Genomic DNA, 23,901 nt, shown 5'->3' on the forward strand with positions numbered 1-23,901 from the left:
TACTGTTAGGTTTTACAGTGTAGACATACATATCATATACAACTCTTACCTACTTACAATAATTAAAAATGAGTACACTTTTGGTTTGTTTTTAACCAGTTTTTTAGCCTGAAAGTAAACACTTTAAAGTTAAGTACAGTCTTGATGTCAAATGGTAATGAGTTCCAAAGTTTGGAGCTCTTCACAGAGAAGGTCGTCTGACCAAAGCTGGTTCTGCAGTATGGAATTTTACAGTCATGATTTGTGGAGCTCCTAGTGACTCGAATGCTGCTTTGTCTCTCAATAAATTAACTTAATGGCTCAGGTGCTAAATAATTAATGCACTTGTGAATTAATTTAAGAAAGCTAAAATTACTAAAGCTCTCAAAATTCATTAAATTATATTTCTTAAGGATAGTACAGTGATGGTGGCGTATTGGTTTTTTATCCATAATTTTTATTGCTCGGTTGTATGCAGAACCTATGCATTTAGTTGCAGTGGGAGCGGCTTGTGCCCATGCTGTCATGCAGTATGAAATATGAGAAAAAAATCATAGCATGCATATACAGCAGGGCTGCCTGGTTCGGTATGTAGCTTCTAATTAATTTGAAACAATTGAGATTACTTTGCACTGTTTTTAAGATTTTCTTTATATGCTTGTCAAATTTTAATTGAGAATCTAAAACCAATCCTAGATATTTGAATTCTGTAACTGGATGAATTTCATTATTTTGTATATTAATATTAAATCGCCCTTTTAAATCAAGTTTTTTAATGGAAAAGCACATGGAAACTGTTTTTGAGAGATTTAGAACTAGCTGATTTTGGATGAGCCATTGTTGGATGTCAAACATACTAGTAGACAGTACAGCTGCAGCCTGCTCAGGTGACTTGGCGGGTGCATAAAGAACTGCATCATCCGCATAGAGTTGACAACTGGCATCTGAGCAGTGCAGAGGTAAGTCATTTATAAAGAGACTAAACAGCAAAGGGCCAAGTATAGAGCCCTGCGGAATGCCCATTTTTATGTTTGAGGGTGCAGATATGTTTTGATCAACTTTAACACAATGCACTCTAGACTGGAGATAAAATGTAAACCACAACACTGCCTCATTTGAGAAATTAAAATGTAACATTTTAGATAAAAGCAGACTATGATTGACCGTATCGAATGCCTTTTTAAGGTCAATAAATACAGCTCCCACCACATTGCCCTTGTCCAGGGACTTTTTTACATTTTCAATTAAACAACAGTTTGCTATTTCCGTTGAATACCCTGGTCTAAACCCAAACTGGTGAGGATGTAGTAGCTGTCTGGCTTCTAGATGGTCATTCAGTTGCACTACTACAACTTTTTCAATTATTTTAGATAAAACTGGTAAAATCGATATAGGGCGATAGTTACTCATTGAGTCTTGGCTACCACTTTTGAACACAGGGATGATTATTCCTTGTTTCCATGCACTGGGAAATGTACTGGTTCTTATGGAAAGATTAACGAGATGGGTCAATGGTTTGACAATAATATCCTTATACTTTTTAAGAAAACAACTATTCATCCTAAAAATGTCATCAGACTTGGAATTTGAACGTTTTTTGATTATTTCTGTAACTTCTGTATCCGACACTTCTTTAATATAAAAGGAATCTGTTGAGGTAACTCTCAATGAATGATTGTGACGATTAACAGGCTGGAATTCTTTTGTTAATTCTTCAACAGATTCATGGGCGTCGGAACCATTGTATATGGGTGGGACAGGACCCACCCACTTTTTAAGATCAATGATATTGGACCCACTCACTTTTACCGTCTCTAATTCAGCGCATTTGTCTGTTCGCTTTTCAGAGCGCCGTCAGTCAAATCCATTCCACTTGAGGAATTAAAATAAATATTTTTTTTTAATTAAAATGAATAAATTAAACTCCATTTCCGCTGAATCGCTACATTATATTTCTCAACGAGCCGCAACTGACGAAAGTAACCGCCCGTTGTACCTTTCCAGTCAAATATTGCGTTGCAAACATCATTAACAGCTTTAAGTTGTCATTGCTGGCAGATGACCGTATTAGGGGGATAATCCACGCATAGCTGTGCATTTAATGCACGACGTGGAGGCAAAGAACCGCCCGACGTGAAGTGGAGTTTAGTTTACTTGTTAAATTAAAAGGCACCAGAATGAAATGGTATTTACTCCAGTAACATTTTTCTGGGGGAGGACCCACCCACTTTTTTTTTTCTTCCGACGCCAATGAACAGATTGTACAAAATATGAATTTAATTCATCAGCCATAGTGGCACGATCAGTTATACTATTACCATTGATGTTAAGTTCTGTAATCTTTTTGTGTTTATTTGATTTATTAGTCAGATTATTTAAATGCCTCCAAAGTGAATTGTTGTTGCCTTTAGCACTATCAATTAGATGAGTGTAATATGTCGCTTTTGCTCTCCGCAGCTCAAATACGACTTTATTCCTTAAACTTCTGTAAGTCAGGAGATCGGTATTAAGTTTAGATCTTAAAGATGTTTTCAAAGCTAAATCTCGCTTTTTCATAAGTTTTCGTATTTCATTATTTATCCAGGGCACCGTGGAATCTTTTTGTTTAGATTTTATTTGCTTTGTAAATTTTTTTATTAGATTTGTAATAGATGTGGTCATAGAATTACAACACTCCTCTACATCATCTAGTGTCATAATTTGTTCCCAGTTTATGTTTTTAAGCTCTCTTTCAAATTGCACAATTTTACTTTTAGGAATAATGAATTGTATTTTTTCATCAACAGGTTTACCAAAGTACTGCAGGCGCTTCTTCGTCAGTTTCCTAACAGTCAAAGTCATGTTGTGGTCCGAGAGTCCAGTAATCAAATTATAAATCCTTGTTATTCGTTCAGGTCTGTTAGTAAATGCCAAATCAATGAGAGTCTTAGTTTGCCTTGTTATTCTTGTGGGTCCTACAATCATTTGTCGATAGTTGAATTTTGTCATAAGTGCTTTGAGTTTATGTTTACATTTTTTATCAGACCAGTTAATATTGTAGTCACCATACCATATTGTCTCTCTGTGTAACGGTCACCAGCTGGAGTGCCCTTGAGAGCCACCAGAGGGCACTCCACATCAGACACTCACGTTCACTCTCAGACTACATTTCCCATACTCACTGCCCGGACTCATCATCACTTATCACTGATCACATTCACCTGTACCTCATTCACTGATTGCATTCACCTGTGTCTCATCATCCTGTTAGTCTCAATCTATTTATACCATGTTCATTCATTCACTCACGGCGAAGTCTTGTTTAAGTGTTACACTGCATCTCTGAGCGTTTTCCCTGATTTCATGTATTTTGATTTTTGGATTTCTTGCCCTGTTCCCTGGATTACTCTTTTGCCTCTGGTCCCTGCCTGTTTTGTTTGTTTGTTTGGACTGCCTGCCTGTGTACGACCCTTGCCTGTTCTTTGGATTACTCTGTTTATTAAAAGCTGCATTTGGATCCCAACCTTCAAGTCTCAGAGCAGTTCGTAACAGAAGACTTCGCCACACCAAGATCCAGCAGCGATGCAAACCATGGACCCAGTAATCCGTCTCTTCCGCCTCAGCCAAGGTGACCGCCCGATTGAGAACTATGTGGAGGAGTTTTGTGAGCTCTACCATGGGGTGGACCTCAACGATGCGGTCTTAAAAGACATTTTCCGCTATGGGCTTGAGGACATGTTAGAGTACCTCATGCCTGACAACACTCCTCAATGGACTTTTATACAATATGTCGACCTCGCTCTTCGGATAAGCGGTTCGTCGTTTACTGTGGGCTTTGTGGATGAGGGGTTCCACAATCTCACAGCATCCCCTGAGCCAGAGCTTCACGTCAGGCCTGCCGAGCCAGAGCCAGAGCTTCACGTCAGTCCTGCCGAGCCAGAGCCAGAGCTTCACGTCAGTCCAGCCGAGCCTGCACTTCACGCCAGTCCAGCCGAGCCCGCAGTTCACGCCAAATCTGCCGAAGCCAAGGCAGTATGCGTCATGCCCGCCACCCCTGAGACTGAGAGCGTCATGCTCGTCGCGCCTGAGACAGCAAGCAACATGCCCGCCAAGCTAGAGCCTTCACCGCTGGTCTCGTCCAGCACAGAGCCCTCTTCACCGCTGGTCCCGTCCAGCACAGAGCCCTCTTCACCGCTGGTCTCGTCCAGCACAGAGCCTTCTTCACCCAAGTCCCGTCCAGCACAGAGCCTTCACTGCTGGTCCCGTCCAGCACAGAGCCCTCTTCATCGCTAGTCCCGTCCAGTTCAGAGCCCTCTTCGCTGCTGGTCCCGTCCAGTTCAGAGCCCTCTTCGCCGCTGGTTCCGTCCAGTTCAGAGCCCTCTTCGCTGCTGGTTCCGTCCAGTTCAGAGCCCTCTTCATCGCTGGTTCCATCCAGTTCAGAGCCCTCTTCATCGCTGGTCCTGTCCAGCTCAAAGCCCTCTTCATTGCTGGTCCTGTCCAGCTCAAAGCCCTCTTCATCGCTGGTCCTAACCAGCTCAAAGCCCTCGCCGCCGCTGGTCCCGTCAAGCTCAGAGCGCGTTGAATCTGATCCTGATACTGAGCCTGAATCTGTTCCTCTTCCTCTTTCTGCGCCTGTGTCTTCGGACAAGATGGCTGACTCCACGCCTGTGTCTTCGGACAAGATGGCCGACTCCACGCCTGTGTCTTCGGACAAGATGGCCGACTCCACGCCTGTGTCTTCGGACAAGATGGCCGCTGCCGAGCCGGATCCAGTATCTGCGGACAAGAGGGTCGCCGCGAGCCTGTTCACGTCACGTCTGCCGAGTCTGTGTCTTCGGACAAGATGGCCACCGCCGAGCCGGTGGTGTCTGTTCCAGTTCCTGAGCCGGTGGTGTCTGTTCCAGTTCCTGAGCCGGTGGTGTCTGTTCCAGTTCCTGAGCCGGTGTCTGTTCCTGTGCCCTGGCCGCCTGAAGGGTCGTCTCCGCCCTGGCCGCCTGAAGGGTCGTCTCCGCCCTGGCCGCCTGAAGGGTCGTCTCCGCCCTGGCCGCCTGAAGGTTCGTCTCCGCCCTGGCCGCCTGAAGGTTCGTCTCCTCCCTGGCCGCCTGAAGGTTCGTCTCCTCCCTGGCCGCCTGAAGGGTCGCCTCCTCCCTGGTCGCCTGCACTGCCTGCTTCGGCCTGGTCGCCTGCACTGCCTGCTCCGCCCTGGTCGCCTTCACAGCCTGCTCCGCCCTGGTCGCCTGCACAGCCTGCGTCTCCAGGTCATCTTCCGCTCCACGGGCCTGGCCCTCCATCCCGCCCCCGGGTCCGCCTCCGCTCCACCTCCCTCCTGGACAATTTTAGGAGCGTCTGGAATCCGCTCCTTAGAGGGGGGGCTATGTAACGGTCACCAGCTGGAGTGCCCTTGAGAGCCACCAGAGGGCACTCCACATCAGACACTCACGTTCACTCTCAGACTACATTTCCCATACTCACTGCCCGGACTCATCATCACTTATCACTGATCACATTCACCTGTACCTCATTCACTGATTGCATTCACCTGTGTCTCATCATCCTGTTAGTCTTAGTCTATTTATACCATGTTCATTCATTCACTCATGGCGAAGTCTTGTTTAAGTGTTACACTGCATCTCTGAGCGTTTTCCCTGGTTTCATGTATTTTGGTTTTTGGATTTCTTGCCCTGTTCCCTGGATTACTCTTTTGCCTCTGGTCCCTGCCTGTTTTGTTTGTTTCTTTGTTTGGACTGCCTGCCTGTGTACGGCCCTTGCCTGTTCTTTGGATTACTCTGTTTATTAAAAGCTGCATTTGGATCCCAACCTTCAAGTCTCAGAGCAGTTCGTAACACTCTGTAAGAGTCCAGTTGTTTAACTATAACATTTAATTCATCATAAAACTTAACATTATGAGAAGGTGGATTATAGAGGACAGAAATATTAAAATTCATAGAAGGCGATAGGATTACATTTAAGGCTAAACATTCCAGGGGGGTGTTCAGTTCAATTAAATGACATTTAAATTTATCTTTGATATATATTAATACTCCTCCCCCCTTGCCTGTAATTCTGTCCTTTCTAAAGCACTGATACCCAGCAATGTCAATCATATTAATTGGAATGTTACTGTGGAGCCACGATTCTGTTAAGCAGAGGTAGTCCAAGTTTGAGTCCATGAGAAGTGCTGAGACCTGATCACGTTTAGGGATAAGGCTGCGTATGTTTAACTGTCCGCCTAATATTCCCATTGGTTTGCACTTTACATCCCAAAGCACACGAGCATGATTGACAGTTTGAAATAGTAGATGATCCTTTTATTTCTGTGCAGCACGACTATCTGAGCCACCCGAGCGTGTTTGTAGCGTGTTTACTGTTTCCCCAGACTCAGAGAGATTAGCACGCTCCACTGTAGCTAACGCCGCTGCTCTGTCACCCGGCCGCAAGCGAAACCCCTCGCCGGCCCCCACAACCGTGGTAGCCCCCGGTCCAGTCCTCGGATGGGTATCTGTCAGGCGGGGTAACTCACCGGTGTGTACGCGGTCCGATGTCCTCACACGGGGCTCTGATGCGCTCCGCTTCCCTGCATGACGCTGATCCGGCAGCTCCTGGCACTGAGTCAACATTTCCTCCAGCTCCACTGTGTAAGGGGCTGATGTAGTCAGGGGCGGTATCACCTGCTGCGCGGCTTCACCTGTGTCAGGCATTACCTCCACAGAGCTAGCCTGATGTTCAAGCGTATCTGTGTTTCGGACTAGTCTGTATGGGAAACTAACATTATCAATTGTTAGTCTGTATAAATTGTTAGTCTTTATCAATACTATCCAGTAAAAACATTCATAAACTAATATTTCTTTCTTTTTAGACCAGTGATTCTCAAACTGTATGTACAGCGCCCTCAGGTGGTGTCACACATGAAGAAAGAAATCACTTTTGACATGAAACAAAAAAAATCACTTATTTTTTACATGGTTTCGTTAAAATTTATAGTTACAGTTTTAATATAGATTTATTTTCTAATAATGTGATAATCATTAGTATATTTACAATCAGTTTGATTATTTCACTTCGTATACTCATTCTGTCCTTTTCTTCTCCTGCAATCAACAAGCCTCTTTCTGAACCGGATTCAGCCAATGACGCTCTGTATGCCAGTGTGAAACCCAGAAGATTCAGAGGAAAAACTCCTGAATCCAGAGATACTGAGGAGATCCTGTACGCAACTGTCCAATATCACAGAAAGACAGAGACGAAGAAAGCAGAGGAAAATGAATGTCAATATGACGATGTAAGAGTTCATCAGCCTGATGCTGCAGTGAGGTGAGAAAAAACAACTTAACCAGTACCAACTTAACCAGTACCAACTTAACCAGCACCAGCTTAACCAGCACCAACTTAACCAGTACCAACTTAACCAGTACCAACTTAACCAGTACCAACTTAACCAGCACCAGCTTAACCAGTGCAGCTTTACCAGTACCAGCTTAACCAGCACATGTTATATCACCTATAATATTGTTGTGCTCCTGTTTATTTTGATTTTTAGGCGATCAACTGTTCAGATTGAGGAAGATTCATCAGTGATCTACAGCAGCGTCAAATGAGTGACAGAAGCCTGTGTTCAGATATCATTCTAGACCAGAAAATGGATTATTGTATAGTTGTGGAATAATTTACCCCTCTGTTCAGACCACAACCAATACAAACAGGTTCATCACCCACATTAAGACTCATTCGTTCTCTTTGACCCTTTGTGTGAGAGTGACAGTCATTGTGGTCTGGACTGATGTAAAGTCTGTTTCTTGTGTATTTGATGCTTTGGTTACTGAGTATAGAATAGTAGGCCTATTGAATGTCTGTATATTCAGAACTTTTACATTTTTAAATCTTTTAATTGAATATTTGCATAAATCTTGCATTGTGCATTATTTTATATGGTGTGTTTTGTTGCTTTAATTTTAATTTTATATTGTGGATTATATTATATGGTGTATTTTTGATGTTTTATTTGTTTCTGTAAAGCGCTTTGAGATGTACAGTTAAAGGCTCTATAGAAAATAAAGGTTATTATTATTATTATTACTTGCATACTGTAAAAATACTGCAGTTCAACTGCAAAAACCAATAAGGTCAAATAAAACTCTAAATGAAAAGCATGCTTCAGCATCATGTCTTCTTGCTGGCTCTGGCCTGAGGATGTTGTCTCCTGCCAGACGAAGGGAAAAACCTTCTAGTCTGACACATCCAGCCTTAACAACACTGTCCACACCTTGCTCTTTCTCGTCCTCATCCTGTTCCTCCTCTCCTTCTCAGATTGTTTCCATATTTTGTTCATATCATCAGTGCAACTGTGTCAGCTGTACACTCTGAACTGGCTAATAGTATACACTTTTAAATCAAAATAAAGTTGAAAGAACGTTTGAGGAACATTATACCTTTTAAAACACGTTCCTTTAAAATCAAGAAAACTGGACATTTTTCACGTTCCCAGAACCAACACTGAATATTTGGAGAACGTTCTTATAACAAAAGTCTAGCTGGGCAGATGCACAAGAATGAAATATGAAATAAAAGGTATGAAATGAAAACAAAAATACAGTTTACTATAATAATAATGGTTGCTGACCGTTTTATTAAAAGTGAAGGCAATACAATTCAAAAGCAGTTTAACAGACACTCAATATCAGAATAATAGTCATGAACACATCAGAGGTTTGGTGTCCCAGATCATCCTAATGCAGATCGTGAGAAACTGGATGTTTTGAGTTTATTATAGCAATGAGAAAATAATTTACATTTTCCTTCTAACAAATTCATATTAAGATCAGATGACAGTTTTTTTTAAAAGACAGAAACCTCAATCAGAAATTATACATTCACAATAAGATTCATAGATCATCAATCATAGAAGCAAAAGCACAAGACTGGATGAAACTTATTTCTCACAAATCCATTTCCTCATATAAGAGCATGGCAGATCATTCCAGTTGTTCACAGGATCTTTTGTAGGATCCAGTTCAATGCAGTCCTCATTTGCATATAGATACACTGTTAGACCTTACCGGGTTTTTTTACAGTAAAATACTGGCAACACTGTTGCCAGTAAAATACTGTTAATTGTACAGTTCTTTACTGTAATCTAGTTTGTTTCTGTAAAAATGCACTAAATTATAGTTAACTAATTACACTTGCAGAAACCGACTGCCTTAAATTGACCAACTGTCATTTAAATGTATTAACTAAAATTTATAATGCATTAATAATGCGAGCAAAGTATTACTGTGAACTTCTTTAATTTGAGACCACTAAAAAACTATTGTACATAAAAAAATTTCCACTGGATCAGCAACTACACAGTCACCGCCTGTTAAATAAAGCAACATGCAGCAAATCATCAATGTCTGTAGATCTTCTCCTGGACTGAAGCACAGGCTCTACTCTTCTGCACAACGGTGACCCAAAAAATAAATTTTACAGTAAACTACTGGCAACAGTGTTGCCAGTATAAACCTGTTTTATAACTTACAGTTTATTACTGTTAAAATACATTTTGTGGGTGTGTCTTTTTTATCTTACACAGTTAACCCTTTCAACCCCACAGGAAATCCACACTACAAAGAGTAAAAAGTAACAATGCAGTGAGATAATTAAGGGAATATGTAAGTGATTGTAAGCAGAATCACTGAAGAAAAGAGAAACACAAGAACAGAAAATAGAGAAACACAATAACTACGACTGACTTCCAGCCATTACACATTATTACACTTATTATTAACCAGTATGACTTTATTTCTGTCATACAGAAGTTGTTATTGAGATGTTTAATTGAAAATGTTTGGTTTGAAGTTACCATTATAGAGATCAGTGCTTGCTTTAGTTGGGATGCTGATGCTAAAACATTAGTGTTTCTTTTGCTGCTTGAGCTGTGTTTTTGCAAGTCACACTTGTGCACACACAGTTTATGAATGACTGCAGTTATAATGATTATGATGACAAAAATCATCATATTGCCTGTTCATTCACTAAGGAATTAATTCTTATTCATTCAGAGTTTAATCCTCAATCAAAAGTGTTACATTACCACCACTGTGAAAACGCAGCAATAAGATACAATGACTCTTTTTTTTTAACACATGATGCATAACCAGAGAAACAGAGCTACACTGTGTTTTAGAAACACCGAGATATCACAATTTAGCACATGAATCTCAACAATGGTGGCAATATTTCTTTTTTATTATTATTATTATTCATGCAGCAGTGCATGCTGGGAGTTTTATATTATCCTGGAACCCAGCATGCATTGCGACATGAAACTTTTCACCATTGTTGAGATTCATGTGCTGATTGTTGATATCTGTGTGTGTCTGATCCAAGCAGGAGCAAAATAAAATTGAATGCACTATATGATTACAATATTCTTCAGAAGACCTGATTACAGAAATATTGATTTCATTTTGTAGATTCACAGATATATGCTAAATATGAGATAACTATAATTTCAATGACTATATACAGGAAAAATCTGAAAATCAGGCATGTCCAGGATGATTGTGACATCATCACTAAAAAATAAAAACACCTGATCAACTTTCTCTTGACTTTTTCTTGCCATAACAAATGTGTTTTATAAACTCACTGTTACAGCAGCCAGAGAGAGATAAAAGATAAGAAGTCCAGGGACAAGAGACCAACTAAAGCAAATACTGATCTCCATCATGGTGACAACAAATTTTATTAATAACTAAATCTCTGTTAATTCTCAACAAGAACTTTTGTACATGTATGAAAGAAATAATCGTAAACTGGTTTGTAAACTGGTTTCACACTCAGTGTGGCTGGAAGTCAGTTGTAGTTTTTGTGTTTCTCTTTTTTCTGTTCTTGTTTCTCTGTCCTTCAGTGATTCTGCTTATCAGGTGTTCATCAGTGTCTCAATTCACTCTCTTCTTTTCATTCACTCTGTCAAGGGGACTATATTAGTGAACTAATGTAGGGAATAGTGAATGAGGGTATAGGGTGTGATTGTGAAAACAGCCTCTGAGTGTTGACTTTGAGCACTGTTAATTCACAGTATATTCCTGTAGGCTACTTTTATTTTCTACAGTATATTACTGTTTTAATGGAAAATGGTATAATATTGTCAGAATTTTACAGCAAGGGTTAACAGTGTAGTTATTCGGCTCACCTATGCGCCAAAACCTGAATAAAGTGTGTCAGATTTTCAGTTATTCAGGACCCCAGATGTTCAATGAAAGTTTTTATCCATTCAGACAACAATACATGAGGAGCTTAACAAGCTATTCATCTTAAAAGAGCCAACAATATTCACCGCACCACCAGGGAACGATCTCATAACTTTGGCAAATGTTCTGTCAAGGTTCTCTCAAAGTTATGAACAAACGTTCTCCCCACACAAACGTGAAGTGCGTTTCCCAAAAGCATCATTGGCCAACTGATCGCACTTTCTAACTCGACCATAGTTGGCTTTGCATGGGAAACGCACCCCTGGTTAGCAATAAGTGAAGCTGGTAATGCTGTTTCACAAGTTCACACTTACATACAATTAGAAGGGGTAAAGTTTAATGCGTATTTGGCGTGCTGTCCGGGGGGAGGGCTACGAGCTCGGATTTCGGCCCGAACCCAGAGTACTCCCCCCCCGTATGTAAGGTTAGGACTAGAAGTGTGGAGAAGGGGTGGTGGAGGGATGCTGCTAAACTGCCAACAAATTGAGGTGAGACTGCTGAATGTATATATACCTCTTACCATTGATTGCTGAGTTCTCTCCACTTGTGTTAATTATCTGAACGTGCTCCTTCCGAACTTTGTTAATAAAACATCATTTGTGGAGTTGTTTAATCCTCCTCTGCTGAGATCTTTAGAGATTTAATGATCTTCAGTTGATTTCATCTAAGGCTGTGGCTGAAGTCAGTTGTAGTTTTTTTCTGTTCTTGTTTCTCGTTCCTTCAGTGATTCTGCTTGTTCCCAGCAGGTGTTTGAAAGTTTGAAATAATGTTTCAAGAACATCTAACTAACCTTTAATTGACGCTCTATTAACATTCAGGAAACTGGACATTTTAATGTTCTTTAGAATGTTACAAATCAACTTTCCCTGGAATATTAAGTTGTTAATAAAAATTAAGTTGAAAGAATGTTTCAGGAACATCATAACCATAAAAAAATAAAAAATAAAATGTACCTCCAGAAAACTGGACATTTTAACATTTCCATAACCAAAACTGAATGTTTGGAAAATTTTCTTAGAACACAAAATTGTTAGCTGGGACAACATCAGAGTAGTTCAGAAGTTAAAGTGCAGAAAAGCAAGAGAGAGAAGAATGTATCCATACAATTTATTTATAGGAAGTTTTTTTTTTATTATTATTGTGGTTGTTGTCGTGATTGTGTTCGTGGAAAAGCTGAGTCTAATTTATAAAGGTTGTGATAATGTAATTTTTGAATGAGAATTTCAAGGACTTAACAAATGAATATGAAGTGTTTCTCTGAGTGTTTTATTACTTACCCTTGTTTCAGTGTTGAATTATCCACCCATTTCATGATCCCCTCAGTCTCAGAATCAGACAAACCAATCCACACTCTCTCCTTGATGAATGAAGTTATGAACCTCTGTGTGAATAAAAACAGGAGTAAGTGTGAATCCTCTCATTGATTAACAGTCACTCACACAAACTCACCTGCTTCTCTTCAGTGTTGATAATGATCAGATCAGCTCCTCGATTTCTGCAGAACTGCCTGCTCTCAGACCAGTTCTTCAACTCATTGAATATGAAAACCTGCCATTTCCTTTCAAGCTGTTGATAGTGTGATTGAACTCTTCAACTGTGTTCTTGTAACTCTTTAACATGGTGATCTGCTGCAGTGTGATGAAGACCAGCAGAAGAACACAAATGAGTCCGAGACACACTGTCATCAACACCAAACACTTGCTTCCTCCTGACAAACAGAGACACAACACACGGATATCAGTAAATAACAATTCACTCTATAGTAAAAGATATAACTAAATATCAACCTTTGAAAGGACTTTTTAAAGAGTTTTATAAATAACAATCATCAGAAATTAATATATGGCAAAACATGCAAACAAGAACATATGCTGTAAATGTAAAAATATTTTTTTTTTAAATAAATTTCAAATATAAACATTGAAGTATTGTTCTTAGAGAACAATAATGGAAATTGTCTACAACATTTCTCAGTTCCTCAAACATTATCACCACCATCACTGCTTCAGAATAAACTTTGTACTTGCTGCACTTTTGAGCTTTTTCTTCATCCTGGTGGTGATTTGGTGTTTGAGGTCCAGTTGTATCCTCAGTATCTCTTCTTTCAAAATTGACATAATAGGCATCTGATTCCATTATTTGCACTTTCTTACAGTTACAGTACAGTATGTGTTCACAGATGAGCTTTGGTCTCTAGAATGAGTACGGTTTATTTAAACAGTACTGACCTGCCGGTCCATTTTTGCGGAACCCGTGCAAGGAAAGGATGCCTAAGGCCTTGATTACTTGGAATGTTTCATTATTTACATAGTTTCCTTTTTTTTTTTTGCTCTATTCTATAGGTGTATAGATATGCTTGAGCTGTTGGAGAAAAGATTTTTCAAAAATGACACAAACAAAAATTATATCGAAACAATAAACTATGAAAAAACTAGTTTTCTCACCCTTATGTTGTTCTAAACCCGTATGAATTTCTTTCTTTTGTTGAACTAAAAAGAAACCCTGCTGACTAGACCCAGAGAGCATCATAGTATCGGCCCAGATCCGGCCCACATCTGGTACATGTGGATTCCACACGTTCCAGATGTAGGCCAGATCTGGGCAGACACTATGATGCTGTCTGGGGAGTGTACACCTTCTGTTGAACTAAAAAGAAACCCTGCTGACTGGATACACAGCCCTGTCCCAAATGGAACTCTAAACACTTGCGGTCTTCCTCCGAGTCCACACTTTCGTGACGTAACACAGCTTTGACTGTCGGGTAGAAGTCTGCTGTGGAGCTCGCTTCAGTCCGGGTTCAGCAAGAGTGTGAATCAAGGGTGCATTTTGCCCGCAAAGGGGGCGCTCACAAGCACCCTTCTGAAACCTAAAATGATAAATGGGACAACCTATGGCATGTGTGCCAACAGTGGCACATGGAGGGGTAATAAATAAATAAAATAGCTAAAGAGGTTTAAGTATTTAATGTAAATAAAGTCCCTCAAACTTGCATATGGATTTTGAGGTAATAATTCCATATAGTCACAGCCTGTTTTATTAATTAGGAGCTATACATACTTTTAAAGTGTTAGATTTGAACCAGAATTAGCGCACATATCTGACAAACCATTCGTGTGACCGGAGGTGTGTGGTTCTGTCATTATCCCTCTGCGTGCCACAAAGTTGCTGACCCCTGCCCTATGGTCTCGTGGACTTAATGGACAAGCGCACACGGCGACCATTGTAAGTCCAGAAGAGCACATGAAGTGTGACATTTGGGACAGGGCCTACATATGTGCACACTTGCTCCCTGAATCAAAATCAAGGGGTCGAGGGTCTGTCCATATAAACTTTCCTCATCCACTTGACGAAGAAAAATGGACTTCCGCAATGGCAGATGAGATTACACTATAGGGGAAATGCTTATAGGGAACTGTGTGTGTGTGTGTGTGTATGTTATAGGGAAGTTTAAAGTGAAGTGAAAAGCAGCTCTAGAACTCAGCATGCATTTGCAGCATGAAGCTTTTTGTTGATTTTTACCATTGTAGTAATTGATTTGTTGTAGTTTCACAGAGTTGGTAATGTAAAATCTAAAGGTATTAATAACACAACAGACCCATAATTAGTGATTAGATACAATCAGTGAATCATGATGAGCATCTCATTATTTAAAAGAGACCAACATTTTCTGATCTCATTGTTTTGTAACGACATATGCATTGTTTCAAAGAAAACCTAATGTGGGTCAAGAGCACAACTAAAGCAAACACTGATCTCTCTGATGGTACGTCAAACGCAATAATAAAACATCAACATCTACACCTCTGTTAATCTCAAAAAGAATTTCTGTACACATCTGAAATAAAGTCAAATTTGGTAGTAATAAGTGTAATAAGTAGATTAATCATCCTCTTCTGAGTTCTTGAGAGATTTAGGGTTTGTTTAGTTTTCAACTAAAAACGTAAAAATGTTATGCATTTTGGTCGTTCATTTACACGACAACAGCGTTTTGGGAGCCTGAAAACACAAACTTTTGAAAACTGTGCAAAATTGAAAACGGTCTCCTTGTAAACAACAAAAAAAAGCGTGAATCTGTGGAAATGATGACATCATGCACATGCGTATTACGTGTTCAGTCTATAGTGTTTCATCGCCATCTAATGGCCTGGCAGCAGAATACAGCGTTTTTAGTCGTTTTACGCGGACCTGTGTGAATGGGGATCGTTTTGACAATGGTGTCGACTGTACGCGGAAAACTCAAAGGAAAAACTTCTCTGTTTCAAGCATATCGTTGTCTTGTAAACATACCCTTAATATCTTCTTTTCTCTTCAGCTGATTTCATCTAAGGCTGTGACAGAAGTCAGTTGTAGTTCTTGTGTTTCTGCTCATCTCTTTTTTTTCTGTCCTTCTTAACAGCAGGTGTTCATCACTAATGCACAATCATCACTTAATTAATCACCTAATATTCTCATTAACTTTAACACTGCTTCAGCTACTTCAAACTCTAATGCCTGGGACACATTAGACAATTTTCAAATCTTAAGCGATTTAAAACTGTAGGAGAGCACAGACATAAGGGCAGTTTCAATTATAATCCTCTGAATGCACACACTATAAGATTCGTCCGGACCATGAGACCACACACCTGTTGATTGTAGTAACATTAGGCTTGTATGAGATGCGCCTCACCTCACCTGAAATTCATCCGAGAGTATGCAGCTGCAGTCGCCTGGGTTTCCCCATGCTTCCTTGAGCGCAGCGCGATTTTATTCACGCTGCTATGCAGCCTGGATACCATGGACCAGATTTTCCCCTCAGCGAGGGAATCAATCACAGAACGGGGAGGGAGCAGCAAGACGATGACGACGTCTATGCGACACACCGAAGCAGTTTGTTCATATCTATGGATCCAACATGGAATCAGACGCGAAGTTACCTTTCGATGCAGCCTTAGATAGTGTTCTAAGTAGTTTAGAACGCAAGTTTATTTCATCTTCTTCCTCGTCGAATTTCTGTCGCTCTACATACGTCATCTGGTATAATTGAAACGATTTTTTTTAACAGACAGACGTCAAAGATTAATTAAGAACTCTTTATTTTTTATTGCCAAGTGATTAATTTAGTGATGATTGAGCATTATTGAAGACACCTGATGTTAACAAGCAGAATCACTGAAGGAGAAAAACATAATTTTAAGTCACCATTATGGCAATCAGTGTTTGCTTTAGTTGGGCTCTTGACCCTTAATTCATTGACTTTAGATTTTGTTTGACTGCTGTACTGAGTTATAACAGCCAGATGAACAAATAGAAAAGGTGATCTGATGGTGTTGGTTGTGTTTTAACATAATCATTATTTCACAATCATTTGACCTTAATCACTGAACTCATATAGAGCCCAATTTCTGAGTTAGGTTTACTTTATTAATTATAGCAGCACTGGCCTTGTACACCATAATATTTTTAGCCTTTTCAATGAAATTTTCACTTAAATGTTTGTGGCTGCCAAGTCTCAGTCATAGAAGCACACAACATCTGGCAGGTGAAGCTTGCTCACTCACAATTGGGAGCAGTAAAATAAACGTACCCCGATGTCTTGGGGTGCAAATCTGGCTCAAAACCGGGCTAAATATCTTTAAATGTGTGGCCAGTCTAAGGGTAAGTTTACATGACAAAGAATGAGGATTGAAAGATTGAAACTCTAAATATTTGTAACATTTGCATAATAATCATATAAATCTGTAAGTATCCCCTTGAAGCAGAAACACATGAAAATCACAGAAATACATAAGACATTAACAACATAGCACAGGAAAAAAATATAAAGGAATAAGACACTGTGATAATTATAATGATAATTAATCATCATACCACATGGAACTTCCCCTCTTTACCTTTTCCTTGCCATGTTTAAATGAATCTGCAATGGCTTTAGCAGCACCTGTTCCTCCTGTTAGAGCTGCTCCTCCTGCTATTAAAGCTACAGGCAGTGCCACTCCACCAGTGGCAGCGACCAGTACTGCACCTCCAGCTACTGCTGCTCCTACACCCGCTACACTCGCTCCCACTAAAGCTGCGTCTTGAGCCTTCTTCATCATGATCTTTTTCTGAGATTCCTTGTACATCTCATTTGTGTAATGCTCTCCACCATTCTCCTTCACCATTCTCTCTATCTTCTTTAACAGTTCAGTGACCTGTGATCGATTTTCATCTTTGTTATTGAACACATGATAACCACCTTTACACTGTTTGACTAGCTCATTAATCTGTTTGTTTTCAGAAGTCAGAATCTCCTCTATAGATGTTTCTAACAGATCTCCTCTAGTGAACAGAACGATGGTGTAACAAGCAGCTTCTTCTCCAAAGTTCTTCTGAATCCATTCCACTGTTTTTTTCTCCTCATCTGTGAGTCTCATGTCCAGTCTGATGACCAGCAGAAACACATGAGGACCAGGAGCAGACATCTCCACGCACTTCACTAATTCATTCTTCAGTTGTTCTTTACTGAACGTAGTATCAGACAGTCCTGGAGTGTCGATCATTGAGATGTTTCGACCATACATTTTCCTCTGATGGTTTTGGCATTCCTTAGTCACAGATGTAAAATACATTTTTTCATCAAACAGCTTTTGTCCTAGTTCTCCTTCTCCTAGGATAGTGTTTCCTGTTGCACTCTTTCCAACTCCAGTTTTACCAACCATCACAATCCTGAGATCTGACAAGATAAAAAAATATAAAAGGATAGGTGTAAACATGTACTAAAAAAAGATTTACTCATACACAGCAAAATTCACAGTGTTAAAATTAACACTCCTCAGTGTACAAATGTGTCCACACTACAGAGTGTTAAAAGTAACACTGAAGCAGTGTTGAAGTTAATGAGATAATTAAGTGATTAATTAAGTGATGATTGACCAATGGTGATGAACACCTCATGATAATAAGCAGAATCACTGAAGGAAAGAGAAACAAGAATAGAGAAAAGATAATCTTTACAACTACAACTGAATTCCAGCCATTACACATTATTGCACTTATCATGGACCAGTCTGACTTTATTTCTGTCATACACCTACACATGTTCTTATTGAGAATTAACAGAGGTTTAGATTAGTGGTTCTCAACGGGGGCGGTACCGCCCCCCAGGGGGCGTTCAGAGAACAACGGGGGGCGTTGGAAGCAATATTTTTGAAAGGGGGGCGTTCAGGTGTTAATGGGGGGCGTTCACAAGTTTAAATATGTAACGCAAATTTTTGTTCATTTACTTTTATTCATTTTAAGCATTTAGTAATTTAGTTGTAATAAACACTTTAAGTGGGCTATTTAAAAAGTGTTAGGACTATTTTTTTTGTTAAATTATGTTGTAAAACATATGCGCAGAGTGTGATATCATATTGTGTGTGCACGCGCATCTATGGTGCGTGTGAAAGGATACCTCAGCAGCGCTCAAAAAAACAAACAAAAAACATTCGCTCTACTACAGCCGCTCTACTCCTGACCGCAAGTCCACCGTCAGTGTTGTAGGTCGGCACTAGGCAGGTTTTTTGTGTTCATTACTATTGCATTACGATTGAAAGCAGCATAAATAATGTCAAAAATATGATGTGCAGTCAAGTTCGGGTATGTGTATGCTGTGAGTGTTCTCACCGCGCGCGCTTGTGATTCGCGGAGTTTTGACGAGTTGTATTTTTTTGACGACTTGATATTATTTCTTATTCAAAAGTTTAGAATGCCTAACATTCTAAAATCTTCCAGTTAAATGCGACATGTAGCCTATCGTTACTTTTGCAACGACTCTATTATTTTTCCAGTCTTAGACCAGCGCTCAAGCACTGAATCCAGCGCTGACAAGAATCAGCATTTAGAGCTCAGAAATGTGTTTCGCGCTGACAACAATCCGGTGGTGCAGAATCACGCAGCGGAGGAATGGAAAGTTGACAAGCCATTAAAAAGTATTGACTTACGAAACACTTATATTTTTTTCAAATATTTTCAATAAATCATGTTCCCATTCACTCCGGCGACGAATTTTTTAATTAATTAAACTTTATTCTATTTATAAGGTAAAACTTTTACATTTTTAGGCATTAACTAATTCCAATCCCTAATGCCAAAGTGTTTTCTTTGTTCACCAAGTAGTTTACTGGTCAGGCATTATTGTTAACTCGCAAGACAGTAAGAAGAAAATGACAATTTGATGGATAATATAAATATATTCTGCAATCACATTTTGGTAATGTATTCATTCCGCCGTCACATCTGAGCACGAAACGCTGCTTGGGTAGTTTCAAGATATAAAAATAATTAATAATACAATCATAATTTAATTGTTCATATGTGTTTAATCTTGTTAGAAGATTTTTTTTTTTTACTGATTATGAACACAAATTAATCACAACAAACCAAATTAATTGTAATTGTATTAATTATACCATTGATGAAAACAAGCTGATACCAAGGTATTTTAGGCCTACAATTCTAACATAATTTTTAATTAAAAATCATGACTGTATTTATTTATTTTTCGAAAGTAAGGTTAATGTAAGCAGCTTCTTGCAATACTCTCCTAAATGCATAATAAAACCTAAGTGCAAACATTACCGCTTTAATGACCGTCCTTTATTTTTCAGTGTATTTGTTTTACAATATATGGCTATTACTGTCATGGGATTAATATTATAACTATTATTATGTAGTTATGTAGTAATATTATATTATGTAGTAGTGTAATGTAGACAGACACAACCAGGGCCGGCCCTGACCAATTTGCTGCCCTAGGCAAGATTTTACCTGGCACCCCATGCATCACAGCCCATTTCACCCTGTCATTGTGTTCATGATTTAGCATATATATATATATATATATATATACACACACACACACACACACACACACACACACACACATTACAGCAGAACTGTTTCCAACACTCATAATAAATCATCATATTAGAATGATTTCTAAAGGATCATGTGATTGACCGGATGTCACATGTGACACTGAAGAATGGAGTAATGATGCTGAAAATTCAGCTTTGCATCACAGAAATAAATGATATTTTAAAGTATAATAAATTGAAAACAAATTATTTTAAATTGTAATAATATATCACATTATTACATTTTTTTCTGTATTTTTGATCAAATAAATGCAGGCTTGATGAGCAGAAGAAACTTCTTTCAAAAACATTAAAAATAGTAATGTTTCCAAACTTTTGGCCTGTACTGTATCCCCCCAAAACTGCACAACTGTAGAGTAAAACATTAATAAAAAAGTGATAATAAAAAATGCGTCTTAAAAATGACATGATTGTTACAAAATCACAGTCTGGGGACTCAGAACTCAGAACAACTGCTAACATTAAGTTTAAGGTAAAAATAACTGCCATGAAATTATAGTATCTTACTCCTATGCAATAAATTGTTCATTCACTACATCACTTTACCTCTGTCTTTATCCTCTTCTCTTCTTTTTGGCACTGTATCTATCGCAGACTATGCTCATTTATAATGTGTCATGTAAATTCGGCCTTCCGTCACAATCAGGAAACTTTCACCGTGTCTAGAACTGGCGCGAGCTGCCAGGCCCGTTTCTACGAGCTGTGTGTTAACAAAAGCAATGCTGTCTACATTGGATGCGGCGTCGGGCACGCTACACAACAAATTACCAACAACTGATCGCGCGCGCGCTCTGTTTCTGACGCACTTCAAGCACTCAATGGGCGGGGGAAGATTGAAGAGCCGGAGATTGAAGTTGTTGTTTTTTTTTGCTTTATTTGGTAGTATTTCGAATTAATGGTTTTAAAATAGTAGCCTATTATTAAAAAAAATATGTAAAAAAAAAAAAAAAAAAAAAAATTCACTCGTTCACTCATTCTGGCGCCCCTATGGATGAGTGGCGCCCTTAGCATTTGCCTATACCGCCTATGCCGCGGGCCGGCCCTGGACACAACTAAAAGAGGTTTGAATTTTTCTTTGTTTAATTTGCACACTGAATATGGGTTGGCACTTTTAATTTTCAACTCTCAAAGTGCACCAGATTGATGAATTTAACATTAAAATGCAAAAAGATTTCTTAGGGGGGCATGCCCCCGAACACCCCTAGAAGGCCCGAGGTCCACTCACCACATATTTACCAAAAATCCTGTGAGAAACACTGGTATTGCTATGCCAATGCAGTTTATAGCTTGTTTTTTTTTTTGGATTAATCACTGTGGAGTACAGTTCAATTGTATTAATAAAAGACAATTTTGCATTTATTTCATCTGTTAACTCTCACTCGTTCCTGGTCGCTCATTAGTTTGGGGGTGGGGGGCGTTCAGGGATTTGGATATTGGATAGGGGGCGCTGGCCCAAAAAAGGTTGAGAACCACTGGTTTAGATGTTGATTATTTAATTAAAGTTTTGTGTGAAATCACCATTATGGTGATCGGTGTTTGCTTTAGTTGGGCCATCCCCCTTTACTTTTTAATGTTCAACACTTAAGCTGATAAAAATATTTATGTAATGTTATACGTGTTATATTTCATCTGCATAAACAATGTGAGCGTTCATAAAGATCCGTTTGGGCATTCACTTTTAAATTAACCCCCTGGGGTCGACAGTATCGCCGGCGATACCAGCTCGCTTTTTTTTTTATCAGTGTAAAAGAAACTCATAAATACTCTGTTGACTTTGATTTTCCATAGGAGTTTCATACATCAATCGATCCTGTTAAATGTGTATTATTTTTTGTGTATACTCACAATAAAAACAAAGTGTTGTGCTTTTCGTCAAATAAAGAAAAATAAACACGAAGTGAGATCTGCCTTCTCTCTGTCAGTTAAGTCCATTCTGAAACACGTCCGAAAATTAACCATAGCTCAGCGAATACTTCTCACACAGACACGTGAGATATGTCTTTATGAAGCTTGAAATCTCTTCTTTTAAATGAAGTAATTTATATTATATTATATTATATTTTATATTTTCATCTTATGTAGTCCCTTTAAAAGCAAGGAGAGGTACCGTTTTTTCCTCCTCCCTCATTATCTCTAATAAGCTGAGGCCGCCCTGCCCCCGGCGCTATTCACATGGTAAATAGTTTAGGTGATCTATGCTTCGCACCCGCCCTCCGATCAATGCCTTGAAAACACGAAGTTTCATCAGATCAGATTCACTGATAGTTCATCGCGTTTAGAGAGGATGGCTCGTTTCTCCGGTAAAGACGCCCTTCAGATGATTCTGGACAGCGAGGAAGAATTCACCTTTTCCTCAGAGGAAGATTGTAACTCAGACAATGAACGGCAGCATTTTCAAGAGGGAATTGATCCCGCCGTGGACACAATTTCGGAGTAAGTTTTACTGTTATATAATTATTTTTCTGATAATATAGAACTCATATGAATTTTCTGACTATATTTTGCTTAGTTTTGGCTAGCTTTTGACATCTTACAGGAAAGATTGCCTTACAATATCCCTTCGTTTGCTCAAGTGTAAACTTTTTCAATGTGATAGGCTATTACTCTCTAAACATATTTTTTTATTAAATATATTTCACTCAGTTTTGATTAGCTTCGTTTGATTAGATCGTTCGCGAACGATCGGTTCGTTCATTGCGTGCGTCACTAAATGCGTGCGGTCTATATGGCCCATAAACAGATACTCGCGGTTATATTTCTCTGTCCTATGGACCATCAACAGATATATACATACATTGTGCGTCCATACTGTGAGATACCTGCCTTTACTTTTGTTTATCGCTCACAATTGCTTTTTTTATAGCAGACTGATTATTTTTTTTATTTTGCTCACATTTGATTTGCTTAGAGCAAATTTAGAACATTTAGTTCCTCCACATAGAGGAATTACAATAAAATAAAATACTCGTGGTGATATTTCTCTGTCCTATGGACCATCAACAGATATATACATACATTGTGCGTCCATACTGTGAGATACCTGCCTTTACTTTTGTTTATCGCTCACAATTGCTTTGTTTATAGCAGACTGATTATTTTTTTTATTTTGCTCACATTTGATTTGCTTAGAGCAAATTTAGAACATTTAGTTCCTCCACATAGAGGAATTACAATAAAACAGATTGAAAAACAAAACCTTTGAATCTCCACTACTTCTTCCAGGCTGCTTCACTTGATGGCCCCATTAGCCATTGAGGGAGTGTCTATGTCACACCCCTGGTCTGAATCTCATTAATATTGATAGGCCATTACCACTCCCATGCATAAACCTCTTCTGACAAAAAACTGTTTTACAACGTTTAAATCAATGTATTGTTTTATTTGAACGATTAGGCAGGATGATTTCACATCATTTTGAAGCCAGAACTCGAAGTTTTGTGGTCTTATTTCAGCAACTTTCATTTTTATTTTTTTCAATAACCAAGCATAAACATTATTCACTTAAAAAATTCAAACATATTCATGCATGTTGATAGCATATTATGGTAGCCCTGTTTGTGCTATATAGAGTGAATTTACACCTTTGCCATTAACATGTTTATAAATAACTGAAAAAAGCACAAATGTCAGAGCATGTCAGATCACCTCCAGGGCCCAGAAAACCGCTCAGACCCCAGAGGGTTAATATGAGGAGAGCCTCTGCATTCACTTTTGCATGCTGTATGGACATAAATGTGTGTTGGCAGTGTGTGTACACAACCAGCCAATAGTGATAAAAATCCACTCACTCCTTTTTTATTAATCCCCATAAATCATAAGCAGTGTCTCCC

The 23,901-nt window shown here is 39.1% G+C and overlaps 1 protein-coding gene across 1 annotated transcript; it reads right to left on the minus strand.

Moving 5' to 3' along the window:
• Window positions 1-12,782: 12,782 nt before the first annotated feature.
• Window positions 12,783-19,987, minus strand: LOC311077956 (GTPase IMAP family member 9-like; the record flags this gene model as incomplete). Its single annotated transcript, XM_084106602.1, has 4 exons — window positions 12,783-12,900; window positions 17,043-17,886; window positions 18,087-18,124; window positions 19,962-19,987. 4 exons carry the CDS (start codon window positions 19,985-19,987, stop codon window positions 12,783-12,785), a joined length of 1,026 nt encoding a protein of 341 aa, XP_083962728.1.
• Between the last annotated feature and the right edge of the window lie 3,914 nt (window positions 19,988-23,901).

The sequence above is a fragment of the Abramis brama genome (assembly GCF_963993115.1).
Source record: "Abramis brama genome assembly, chromosome: 2".
In the NCBI taxonomy this organism is placed as follows: domain Eukaryota; kingdom Metazoa; phylum Chordata; class Actinopteri; order Cypriniformes; family Leuciscidae; genus Abramis; species Abramis brama.